This window comes from Struthio camelus, chromosome Z (genome assembly GCF_040807025.1).
Source record: "Struthio camelus isolate bStrCam1 chromosome Z, bStrCam1.hap1, whole genome shotgun sequence".
Classification (NCBI taxonomy): domain Eukaryota; kingdom Metazoa; phylum Chordata; class Aves; order Struthioniformes; family Struthionidae; genus Struthio; species Struthio camelus.
The window spans coordinates 59,622,678-59,636,046 of NC_090982.1; the positions used below are offsets into that span (position 1 = coordinate 59,622,678).

Genomic DNA, 13,369 nt, shown 5'->3' on the forward strand with positions numbered 1-13,369 from the left:
CAAGTGGAGCAAGTCAGGATACATATGGGATCACTACAGAGTATCAAGCTGGATTAGCCGGTAAGTAGAGAAAGTGGCCTGGGAGCCAGGTATCGAAGCAGCCGTAAGTTGGGACCAGAAAGGGGTGTCTTTGAGTGAGACAACCGAAGCTGTGGGTTACTGGAGGGCCCAGGAGGTCCAAGCCAGCTACTACGAAGACCATGAGGTTTTGGGGTTCACCAAGAGACTCATTTGCACATGGATGTGTCTCTGAGTGAGGCAACTGGACATGAGAATATCCAATGCCAGCTACCAGACAGGCTGAGAGTCTATGACCAGTTACTGGAGGGATCCATAGTGCATGTGGCAGGGGGAGGGTCTGCATACCAATTGCCAGGAAAATCATAGTGCATGTGCAGGTGCCAGTGTGCAGCAGGGTAACTGGAAAGCCAGGGGGTCAAGGGTCACCTACCAGATAGGCTGTCTATGGCCAGTTACTAGGGGATCCACAGTGTGCCAGAGGATCTAGGGGGGAGTGCACACACATCTGTGACTGTGAGGGTCTGAGTACCAGTAACTGGAACGAGGCCACAGGCCTCAGGGGCTTGTATGCCCATGTATGTTAGGCAACCTTGAAAACCAAGGATCCAGGGACAGATAGATGCTGGACAGACTATGTGCCTAGGCCCTTTACTAGTGTGATCATTATTGCATATATTAATATATTTCCCACAAAGAGACCTTCACCCTGATCAGCCACAGAGGGGAAAGGATGATGCCACTGATGCTGTTTGTGTTTGAGCAAGTACTGAGTGTTTCTGTATGGCCAGGTGTGTGTATATATATATATATATATACACAAGTTGTATACACATGTGTGTTTGTGTGCTTGTTGAGAATACATACTCAGCCCCACTACAGGTTGGACCTGGATACATGGAGCAGCAGCAGCCTCACCCCTATTACACTGTCAGATACAGCAACCCCTAACACTTGTTCTGTGATTCTAACTAGGCATTATTTTGAAGGTAGATATGAGCTAGCTTTATTCATGTTCTGAGCGTTACTCAAGTTCTCTCAGCCCCATCCCAAGCCACCTGGACACCATAAAATTGTAGTAATCATAGCAGCAAACCTCAGCTAAAATATTCTCTCCACCAGAAAGGCTTCAGCAGCTTGGCACTTGCTCCCAGCTTCCAGGCAGCTCCAAGACAGCACACCAAGTTTACAACTGCAAAATCTTACATGAAATACCCCCTACATTTGCAAGCAAAGCGTGCCAACAAATTTGAAGAGCAAGCCTTCTTTGGAGAATCGCTGGTCGGAGGGCAGTAGTTTGGCACATGCTTTAAACAGTAATCTAGCTGAAAGCAGCACTCCCATCTTTTTCCCCCCACAAAGCACTCTCCCACATCCCACCCATGTGCTGCCCTTTCCCTCGTGCAGTGAACATAGGTGTGTTCTCTGGATGTACAGTGAAAAGATCCAGAGAACTGAGACTGATTAAATTAGGTGGCAAAAAAATAAACAAGGCATAATTCAGTTAATGCAATTCAGTTTCCCAATTAAGTTCACACTTGTGTCAGCATGCAGAAGGGATGGTAAAGGCGCAGGAATGAGCAGCTGACTTATAACAATGACAGCCGCTTTTGTCGGTAGCATTGTTGCATTATGAAGGCCTAAAGCATACATGAAAGCACAGCCGGAAGCACTTAATTTAAGACTTTCCAGTAAGCTAAAGTAGAAAATGCCAAGATATTTGATGAGTACTGCACCCTATGCATATGAAACAGATAAAGAATTGTTCAGTTGTATGCAAAAAAAAAAAAAACATAAAACCATAGAATAATTTGTAAGACAAGGTAAAAAGTTAGCCTCAGAATACTGGGAGTGAAACAGAGTTCTTCAGAAGAGACCATGGTTTGGAACAGAAACCCAAAACGGAACCTCCACACACAGTCACTGTCTAAGGCATTCGGATTTGCCAAGAACGAGTCCACCAATCCAGAAAGGAAATTACAACTAAAACCTACTCTGCCACTCTGGATACTACTGAGAACTCAAAACACTGAGAATTCAAATAAAATGGAAAAACATGCAAAGTAGGGACACATGTGAAGCTCATAATGCAGTCCCGTAAAAATACATTGAATTGCATATCCCATTGCAAACTCTGTGAGCCAAACAATGTCTCAAAAGGAAGGTGAGGGTGGGGGGGGGGGGAGAAGGAGAGGGCTGTGAAGGGGAACATGAGCACTGCAATATTCAGCCTCAGCATACAAGAGCCTGTCAGCTCCTGATGAGCACGCACAGTACATCCCAAATGATTAGCAGTAGCATCCCACCCACAATGAAATCTTCCAAGAAGCAATGGGCAAGGCCACAGCAGAAAAATGCTTTAACTATGAATTTGCGACCAAATAAAACATCTACTTACTACAGCGGGACACAGTACACAATGGGACTTTAGGGGTCGTTTTTCCAACTATATGACTTTCAAATTAAATAACATATGGAAGACGTTTTGATGGTGCAAACTGGCCTTTGCAAAAAAATGTGAAAAACAATCCAAAATTAGATTTTGGATATGTCAATCTGAGAAAAGTAAAAAAACCCAACAACCCCTCCTCTCTCCCCCAAAACCTCAAAGAAGAAACCCTCAGCTACTTTGTCTCCGATAAAACACAGATTACCATAGCTACTCATGAGGATGAGACCCTCCAGAAAGCAATTAAATATGTCTGCTTCACAAACTCCAACATATTCACTTAGAACAAGATGTTCTCAGGCCTATTTTCAATTTAAAGGTAGGGGGAATGTTCTCAATACCTCCTGGAAATGTGACCCAAAGACATCTGAGATGTTAAAAAAAAAGTATTTTGAAAAAGCTAGACAAATAGTCATTTAGCAAAACAAACCAAAAACCCAAGAGAAGGGTCCAGAGATGTATTATGCTAGCCTCAAATGAACAATGACACTGAACAAGGTGCCAAAGTTTGTCACATATGACAAGAATACAGACCAACTCAAGCAAAAAAGTCTAAATCGGTGGTACAGGCAAAATTTAATACCCAAGGTAAAATTGTCGTAATTTTATTTTGTGTAGTTAAGTTGGCAACAAAAATCTTACACAATAGTCTAACACTATTGTTTTCACTTCTTTGATGTATCTTTGATACTCAACAGTTAAGTAACTAATTAACCATCTCACAGAATCACAGAACGGTTGAGGTTGGAAGGGACCTCTGGAGATCATCTAGTCCAACCCCCCTGCTCAAGCAGGGTCACCTACAGCACATTGCCCAGGACTGTGTCCAGGCAGGTTTTGAATATTTCCAGAGGAGGAGACTCCACAACCTCTCTGGGCAACCTGTGCCAGTGCTCCGTCACCCTCACAGGATAAAAGTTCTTCCTCACGTTCAGATCGAACTGCCTGTGTTTCAGTGTGTGCCCGTTGCCTCTTGTCCTGTCGCTGGGCACCACGGAGAAGAGACTGGCCCCATCCCCTCGACACCCGGGTATCCCTTCAGATACTTGTACACATTGATGAGATCCCCCCCTCAGTCTCTCTCTTCTCCAGGCTAAACAGGCCCAGCTCCCTCAACCTTTCCTCATAGGAGACATGCTCCAGGCCCCTCATCATCTTTGCAGCCCTCCGCTGGACTCTCTCCAGGAGCTCCACGTCTCTCTTGTCCTGGGGAGCCCAGAACTGGACCCAGCACTCCAGGTGAGGCCTCCCCAGGGCTGAGCAGAGGGGCAGGATCACCTCCCTCCACCTCCTGGCAACACTCTGCCTCATGCACCCCATTGGACCCTAATGCCCTTGGCCTTCTTGGCCACAAGGGCACACTGCTGCCTCATGCTTAACTTGTTCTCCACCAGCACTCCCAGGCCCTTCTCCGCAGAGCTGCTTTCCAGCAGGTCAACCCCCAGCCTGTACTGCTGCATGGGGCTATTCCTCCCCAGGTGCAGGACCCTGCACTTGCCTTTGCTGAACTTCAGGAGGTTCCTCTCCACACCTCTCTCCAGCCTGTCCAGCTCCCTCTGAATGGCAGCACAGCCTTCTGCTGTGTCAGCCACTCCTCCCAGTTTAGTATCATCAGCAAACTTGCTGAGGGTGCACTCCGTGCCTTCCTCCAGGTCATCGATGAATCCATTGAACAAGACTGGACCCAGGACTGATCCCACTTGCTACAGCCCTCCAACTAGACTTTGCGCCACTGGTCACAACCCTCTGAGCTCGGCCATCCAGCCAGTTCTCAAGCCACCTCACTGTCCACTCATCCAACCCACGCTTCCCGAGTTTTATCTAGGAGGATGTGATGGGAGACAGGGTCAAAAGCCTTGCTCAAGTCCAGGGAGACAACATCCACTGCTCTCCCTGCCTCTACCCAGCCAGTCATTCCATCAGAGAAGGCTATCAGGTTGGCCAAGCATGATTTCCCTTTGGTGAATCCAGGCTGACTCCTCCTGATCACCTTCTTGTCCTCCAGATGCTTAGAGATGGCCTCCAGGAGGAGCTGTTCCATCACCTTTCCAGGGATGGAGGGGAGGCTGACAGGCCTGGAGTTCCCTGGCTCCTCCTCCTTGCCCTTTTGGAACACTGGGGTGACATTGGCTTTCTTCCAGTCCTCAGGCACCTCTCCTGATCTCCAGGACCTTTCAGAGATGATGGAGAGTGGCCTAGCAATAACACCCGCCAGCCGCCAGCTCCCTCAGCACTCGTGGGTGCATCCCGTCAGGGCCCAAGGATTTGTGTATGTCCAGTTTGGACAAAAGATCTCTAACTCAATCCTCCTCGACCAAGGGAGAGTCTTCCTTTCTCCAGACTCTCTCTCTTGTCCCCAGGGTCTGGAATTCCTGAGGACTGGCTTTAGCAGTAAAAACTGAAGCAAAGAAGGCATTCAGCAACTCTGCCTTCTCTGTATCCTTCGTCACCAGGGCACCTGCCCCGTTCAGCAGCACGTCCACATTTTCCCTAGTCTTCCTTTTGCTATTGATATATTTGAAGAAGCCCTTCTTGTTGTCCTTGACATCCCTTGCCAGATTTAATTCCAACTGGGCCTTAGCCCAATCTCCAAGTTGTTTTTGCTAGAGGTAATATAAAGCAAATAAAAGCAGTTTACACTAACATAGAAAAGCATCAGAATAATGAGGCAACCACAGTAGTATGCAACACCATATTCAGAGCAACTAGACCACAGAATGGTTGTCTGTCACTTATCGATATTTTATTCAATAAAATAATATTATTTTATTCAAGAAAATAATATTAAAACAAGAAAAGCAACGCCTGAGTCCCTGGAGACTAAGGAATTTAGAGACCTATGTAGAAAAGCACATTAAAAAAAAGCCCAACATCAAACAACTCTGAGTCCTTACAATATCCCTCACAATGACATCTGTAGTTCAGCCAATTACTGTCAGTTCAGATGGGCACACAAATAAAAGGGAAAAGCCAAACAGCAAAAGGAGGGAAGATAAGCAGACTGATACCTTGCGGTAATAGCCCAAGAGAGGTGCTGACAACATCAGCTTAGAAGAACGGAGACTCAGTTGTCTTCTGCAAGCTGCAGTGGTAATATTCTAAGGGAGGCCAAATTCGTCCACCCCCAACCATGAACCTCAAACTTGCTAAGGAAAAAGTAGTCTTAAGTTGTCAAGATTTTCAACTGCATGTCGTTTAATATTGGCTTAAGCATTTTTTGTTAAGTTCTGGCTTGGAAATTAATACATGCTACTGGTGACTACCTTTATGGACTGAACTTCCTGGAAAGAAATTCTTCCCAAGTGCTGTGAAGCTTGTCTTCCTTACATACATTTTGCACTAGGCAATGGATAAGAAATACTTTATCCTGAGAACAGGGATCAGACTGTGGGATCTTGCTTCCCCTCAATGCCCTTACCACAAGGCAGAAAAGTTAGATTCCTTTTTTCATTTGCTTTCTGTTTTACTTAATGAGAGAAATCAGCCCAGATTCAGTAAGAGGGTGAAGAGTTCTTTCTCATCCCCTCAACGATACTGGACTGCCTGCTTGTGAACATTCACTCCTGGGAAGCACTCAGAGTTCAAAGCCTCATATTGTTTCAGGAACTGAGAAGCTGTGTTAACTTAAGAGAGCAACCATGCAAAATATGGCTGATCTAATACCCAATAGGTATTTATTTCCCAAGAAAGGATGAGACCTGCTCAGTTCGGCACATATACTCAAAAGAGGGTAAGGATACAAACACTGGATGCCTAGAGCAGAGAAGGCTTAGAGCTTCAAGGCGTAATTTCAGAAGGTCTAAATTAAAAACTACTAGCTGGTATTGCTTGCTTTTAGTTCTAAAGTAAAAGCACTTCTGTTTACATGGCTTGGGTCCTAAGCAACTCAGAAACTGTCTCTTTCCTTGTGTGTTACCATGGTAGTATAGATTAGCTGAGGTTAGAGAACACAAGAGGCGGCTGGAAGAACTGCGCAAAGACATTTGCCTCTGCTACCCACTTCCCAAAGCTTGAGTTACCTTATTTCCGTTGACGTTATACTGTAAGCCTCACCTATTCACCACTTCGACCTTTTCTCAGGGAAGTATTGCATTGTTGAAGCCCTATCATGTCCCTATTTACAAGGCTTACCCTTTTCATATTGAATATTGTTCTGAATTTCCTTTTTGGGGATAGAATTTTACTTGGGGCATTCTATCATAATTATGGCTTGACCTTCTTCTTATACTTATTTCTACATGAAGTCTTTTTAAGAAACATTCATTTACTCATTTTTGTGGCAGATAACTTATTTCTTCATACATATAACAAATTTCCTTTAAAAGAGAACCAATCCTAGCAGTTTGGCTTCCAATAAAAGTATACTTTTCCTGAAGAAATTTCAACTAGAACAGAATTATTTGTGAATGATAAAATACAGTGTTACAAGCATGAACTGATAAAGGCAATTTTTCTCTAGCACATCTATGGATCACAAATAATACCTATCTAATGCACTGTAACATGTTTCTTCTTAGAGAGTGGATTTAGATTTTCCAATTATTATCAATTTGTCAACAATAAAATGAAGTTGAGCATATATGAGCAGATTTCATACCTAGCTTGGTGAATAGCTTCTACCCATTCATCTCCATCAACTTCATCCTCGCAACGGAGCTCCAGTGGTTTCTGCCCTTCATGGCCAAAAAGTACAGTAAAGTAGTGCTGCAAATTAAAACAAGAAAAAAAATTGTTTAGAAACTCTTAAATAAAACAGACATACAACAAGCGCAAGAACTGAGTTTTTAACACAGCCCAAACCATTACTAGCCTTGGAGGATATGATTTAAAGTATCAGTCATGAAATGTGGATCAAAGTTGAAGTTATATCCTTAACATATTCCCCTGGGTAATAGCTTTCATGATACTTACAATAAGTTATGATCTTAAGCCCTCACATACAAGACAACATCATATAACTTCCTTAGTAGTTTCTACCATTGAATACAATAGGCTGACTGTAGTGAGGTCTCCATAGTTCTCTCTCTTTTTGCGTTCTTCACCTATGATTTTTTCCTCACATGCCAGCACAGAGCTCTCCTGTGGAAGTTATAGTTGAAATCATTTTCAAATCAGGTACTGCTACCACATCTTCACAAGGAGAATGCAGAAGGTGAATTCCACTCCACTCACTCTAGCTTATTCCTTCACCATTCTAACAGAACAAGTATCCCCTCTCCCTTATCACACACCCAAACAATTCTCCCTCTTTTTTTTTTTTTAAAAAGAAATCTCCAATATAATTTCACTGCAACAAAATCTCTGTCATCACAACAAAATACTATTTACACAAGAAGTGTCATATTCTTTGATGGCATTTTTTTATGCCAAAGGACTTAGTCTGCAGCGTGTTCTGTAGAACACAGAATTTCATGCAAGCTTTTGCTATAGTCAGAATTCTTAATGTAGGAGTAAGTACAAGAGGAGACAAAATATCTAGTGGGGAGGGGGAACCCCCAATCATTTACTTTAAATTCCATTTTACAAGGCTGGTCATTTACAACCCTATCTTACATAGCTTGTACATTAACTCACAGGTAACAAACAGTATTCTTTTAACTTAGATGCAAAACACGTGTGAAAATAGTCTTACTAAACGCTCAGTAAGAATCTCCATAGGTGCCTGAAGCGTACCAGTTAGTAAGTCAGCAGTTTCACAGGTAGAGGGACCTGTGAGGGAGCTGCCTATACATAGATCCACCTAGGTATTAGGCCAGGTGTGATTCAGGAGGTCTAAGAGCGAAGGTCTCTGCAACTAATCATTCATTCTTCTTCAATACATAAAATTTCTCAACCCCTCTTCCAACTTCACCCCACTTAACAGGGAACTGACTATAACCACATGGCAGCAATTATTTTCTGGGATCGAAATGCAAATTCCACACCCACTCCAGTCAACCAGCGAGGTGTATAATTTGCTCTCTCCTGCTCCATTAGCCATTGTTTACTGCAGTAAGTAACCCACAGTGATGTCAACACACATTCCACTTTCTCTGTCAAACCCACAGCTTGGCCGGAAGAGCCTCTGAGCCAAATGCAATGCTGGAGACCACGCAAATATAAAACACCTCAGAATTAAAAGCCATTTCCAAAGCAGGAGGAACACAAGCATAAATAGAAACAGAGGAGATCAAAGTTTACCTACAGAGATTTGGCTGCAGATATTGTCAATGTTTATAAATGAATGTTGTCCACGTAAAAAGAGAGGATTTTAGCCACTTATTGGCCCCTTCTGAAACATCTGGCAGCCTGCTGCGCACACGTTAACACACAAGTCAGCTGCAGAGTAAGTATACAGCAGGCTCAATGCATGACAGATAGGGTTCACTACAACGGCACTAATACTGTGTGTGCACTCATACTTGCTCCTAGGTTTGCATCTGGGGACCTTGCATCTACCAGACCCAGCTGCCTCTGTGTTCCTGAGTATACTCACATGTTTGGTCTCTTTTCAGGTAACATAAGTACATATGACAGCATTCCATAAAGAGGAAATTATTCATTTGTCAGTTATATTAATTTAATAAAAATTGTTAAGCTTATACAAAACATTTCTCATACGGAAGTCCACAACTGACAAAACCACAGAAACAAGGCAAAAGAAATGTAAAGATTCACAATTAATAAGCTACACAAAGGAAGTCCAGCCTCAGATTCATTAGGTTTCAGAAACAAAACTGCTCCAGCGCACACAAAAGGATCAATAAATCATTCAAAGGACAATCCTATAAAACTGTGGACTTTCAGCAGTGTGTATCACTTAAAGCTGAATAACATAAAAACTTTTAATGAGATTCACAGGATTCTCTATAATAGTGTTAGATAAAAAGATTTGTGACAATGCAGTTGAAAATAATCTGTAAGATGAAAAAATGCAGCAAGAATACACATAGTTGTACTTTGTTTATAGACTGAGAGAGCCTATTTTAACAAGCGTATTTCAAGATAAACTGCACCTATCAGAGCTGGTTTTTTAATATAACAAGTTATTTGTGTTTCATAAAGCTGCTAACTGAAATATAAAATGAGAATAAAGACAAGTATATACAAGCACTGGATTTACTCTCATTCTGTAGAAATTCAAGGTAAAGGAAGAGACTATTACAGTCCTCTCTACTACTTATTTTAAAATGAGATAACTCAAAACCTCATTCGAGCAAGACTTGCAGTGATTTTGCAGCTCACAATTTAGACTTTTAGAGATACGTAGTTACTGTGGTGAGAGGCATCTAAATACCTAGTTAGATCAAGAAAATGTATGAATTCAAAGCTAGAGGGCTACTAGAGTAGGACTGAAAGTAATGGAAACAGAAATTAAATTATAAAAGGTGTTTCATTTCAGAAGCTGTTCTAAAAAGTCACCTCACTCCCCCATTCCCCACAAACATGCGCACTGCATCCCAACACCAGTATCAAGTATCACATTGTTTGCCCAGAAGCTTGTATTTAGAAGAAGTGGTCAGCTCTGGGGTAAGCAAAGTGCAAGCAGAGTATCATAACATGATAGCTCCAAAAAGAATCTCTAAGTCATCACTGAAACCTATCCACACTTTTAAATAAATGTTGCTAATTTAGGAAATTAATTTACTACAAGAGAATAACATAGCATCTGTGATGCATTATTAGATTTTCAAATTGATGATGTATGTGAGTGGGCATATATGCATAATTTTAGCACTACCATTCAATCTGCTAAACAGCTCAGCTTCCACATCACTGCAATTTATACAATAACAAATAAAACCACACTATTAGTGTTTCTGAAGTGACGACAGTAAATATTTATGAACTACAGGGAAGATTTACATCAAGTCTTATCTTTCATTACGTCTGTTGGACTAGCAGGTAGGCATTTATGTTTTGGATTAAGCCCATGGTTTAGCTGATTTTATTTTTTTATGTTTTCTTCTGAAAATATTCAGTCTCAAAAGACAAAATGAACATTCTGTATTTTGATAAAAAGCAAATACAGTCATGTCATTTTAATGCGTCTTTCCAGTATTCAAGTATGCAGAAGCAAAATTATAAGTCTTGATCTTAATATAAATATATTTGATAGGAAAGTTCTCCAAAATAAAGTCTGAAAAAAGGCAGGAAACTTGCGTACAACTTGCATAGTTATAAAGGCACTATCTTGACTAACAGTCAAGGAAAGATAAATGCGATCAAGATTCATCAAAGAGTATTATTGTGTATCACTTCTTCCACTCGTACCTAGAACTAATCAAAAGTTTCCTTCTATGATATAAAGAAAGTACTACAGAATAAGCTGATAGGCACCTCTGCTTATGCGAAATGATTCGAGCAAGAATAAGAACTTGACTGAAAGAAGTATTTTACCAAAACATGTAAATGCCACTCATGATTACACTGGGCTCCCCACTGACAACAGTTCACACAATAACTTTGTCATTTAAAACTGCCAAGGTAATAGCTGTATTCAACAGAAGGTGGTAAAAGCTCTGAAGTTGCCAAGCTCTCTAAGTAAAAAACGAGCATTATTCTGGGGGCGAGGGAACCATACACACCCTATAACAGAAACTACACTCCTATGGTATACTGAGGTAGAGCTTCCACCAATAGAAACACTCCTAGGACTAGATCAGTTACCCAATTTCTCTACAACAGAATGTTGTTTTTCTTTGGGACTGACGAGAGCATTTGCTGTTTATGAAGCGAGAGTCACACCAACATAGACACAGCACTCTTCCAGCAAACAGGGACCTTCCCACAGCTCATTCTTTTCTCTACATCTCGCATGGAATTTAAAGGACTTCTCCACCCTGTCCCCTAGTTACTTATTATCCTTATTTCATCTGGTTACTCCTTTTCATCCCCTAGTACTTCTTTCCATGATCCAATCCCCAGAAAGTAATTTGCTATGTCTTTTCCATTTGGAAAATAGTGGTGACTTTTGCAAAAGGAAGCAACAATTCCAAGTTACTGCAGTACTGGAGGACCAAGGGGAAAGAGCACTAATCTTCCTACGGTGGTGCTGTTACACTTCACTGACAGAAATGCTACTACTGTACATTGTTAACATTGCTTGACGATTCTTATTACGTGCTCATGCTCTCAGCTGCTCGTAGATTTGGCCAGCTTTCAATGTCTGGATGGAAAAAATTCGTTCCAAATAGATGATGCACATGTCAACATTGTTTATACTCTTACCTTTTCAAGAGCATGGTATATAAACATTTAAATTATGTTTCAAAGGACTCCAAGGTGACTACCAGATTTTGTATGGGGTATTGTCAGCCTGTAAATGATTATAGTGTGGTAACAGTTACTTGTCTATGCAGTGCTTTTCCCTAGATTTTTTCCTACTAAATGTGATACAAAATTAATTCTCTTCATAATCTGCTCTAAAAACATAATTTTTAGAATTTAAGTCTGGAGTGACCTAACTAGACACTATTTCCTGATCTGGAAATGACTTACTGCATAGTCTTGGTCTAATCATTCAAGCTAGGCTTTTGAGAAGAATTTAAAAAGAAAATTCTACCCATTAGTATTGAAGAAAACAGGAATTCTAAATGCAAAACAGCTGTGAAAAATTTATATCTAAAATTAAGAGCTTTAATAGAAGTCTGCCTTCAATGTGAGGCATGAAGAAGTTCAGTCATCCGCTCTGTCTTTCAGGTATACTCACTACCTGATGTTTGTAAAGTTACTTTAAAAATCCTTTGAGGGGAAAAAAAAAAAAGTGGGAGAGGCAATTCATTAAAATTAAAGAAGACAAGCTGAAAATATGTCTCCTTCTTGACTTCTAAAGACACTTTCACTTCAAAACCCTGGAAACCTGTATGCAGTCTCAAGCACCAGTAAATTACTGGGCAGAAGAGGATAATCACTGCAGCATCCAAGATTCCTCAGTAATGCTTGAAGGAAAAGCAGCAAACAGCAGTCTTAATAAAAGGAACCTGTATTATTCAAGGATATGTTAACTCATGAAGTTTGCTGCATTCCACCGCCAATATTTTGTCCAGTTTCTCAAATACAAAAGATTATGTGTTTTCTGTATTTCATAGATTCTGAGGAAAAGCAAGGAGAGGAAGGGAATATGTCTGGAAGAATGCAGCATCTTTTAATAGATTTTTAAGGAAACTAAGCATCTAGGACTGACAAGAGAAGTGTCCCTACATAGACAAAAAGAACAAAATCTGATTAAAAGTTAGGAAACAAAGGGTTGGAATACCGGACCTCTGGTTAATTCTTGCAATGGAACAAGGTTATCAAAGGAATTCCTCAGGTATTTGTGCTGGGGCCTGGAAAAGGGGAATACAAAAGTGATTAAAGTTTGTTAATTATTCAAGATATTAAGGACAAGAAAAGTTCTTCTTATGGGGAACTATAGACTCAGCAAGTCTGAGTTACCAGACAATAAAATGGCAGATGACATTCAGTGTGCATAAATATAAAATGATATACACAAGGAAAAACATTCCAAGCTTTGAGGAAAAACGTTCCAAGCTTCCTATGTGAAAGGATGGGCTCTGTGCTGGATAATACTACTCAGGAATAAGATCCTGGGATTGTAACACCAGCTCACTGCTCAGAAGCTGCCAAAAAGAAAAGCAAATCAGAATGCTAGGAATGATTAGGAAAGAAATAGAGAACAATGTAGAGAAGACCATTATGCTATAAAATACCTTGAATACCATGAGTTGTTCCACCTCTCCCCAGAGAAAGGGCAAAATCAAGTGGGACAGGTTCAGAAACACAGCAAAGAGGATTATCAGAAGTATGGAAAGGCTTCCATGTGTCCATATCGGATAGACACAAAAGGCAAGAAAAGTAATGAAGCTTAGACTGTTCAGTACAAAGAAAGATACAATTTGGGGGATAAAACATGGGTCTACA

At 41.1% G+C, this 13,369-nt stretch overlaps 1 protein-coding gene across 4 annotated transcripts in view; it reads right to left on the minus strand.

Moving 5' to 3' along the window:
• The window catches only part of LOC104152904 (ras-specific guanine nucleotide-releasing factor 2), a 136,890-nt gene that overhangs the window by 86,012 nt on the left and 37,509 nt on the right, over positions 1 to 13,369 (minus strand). For all 4 annotated transcript variants that reach the window (XM_009688481.2, XM_068928267.1, XM_068928266.1 and 1 more), the window contains one exon: positions 7,065 to 7,171. In XM_009688481.2, coding sequence (XP_009686776.2) covers positions 7,065 to 7,171 — 107 coding nt within the window. The remainder of the gene's footprint in view (positions 1 to 7,064; positions 7,172 to 13,369) is intronic.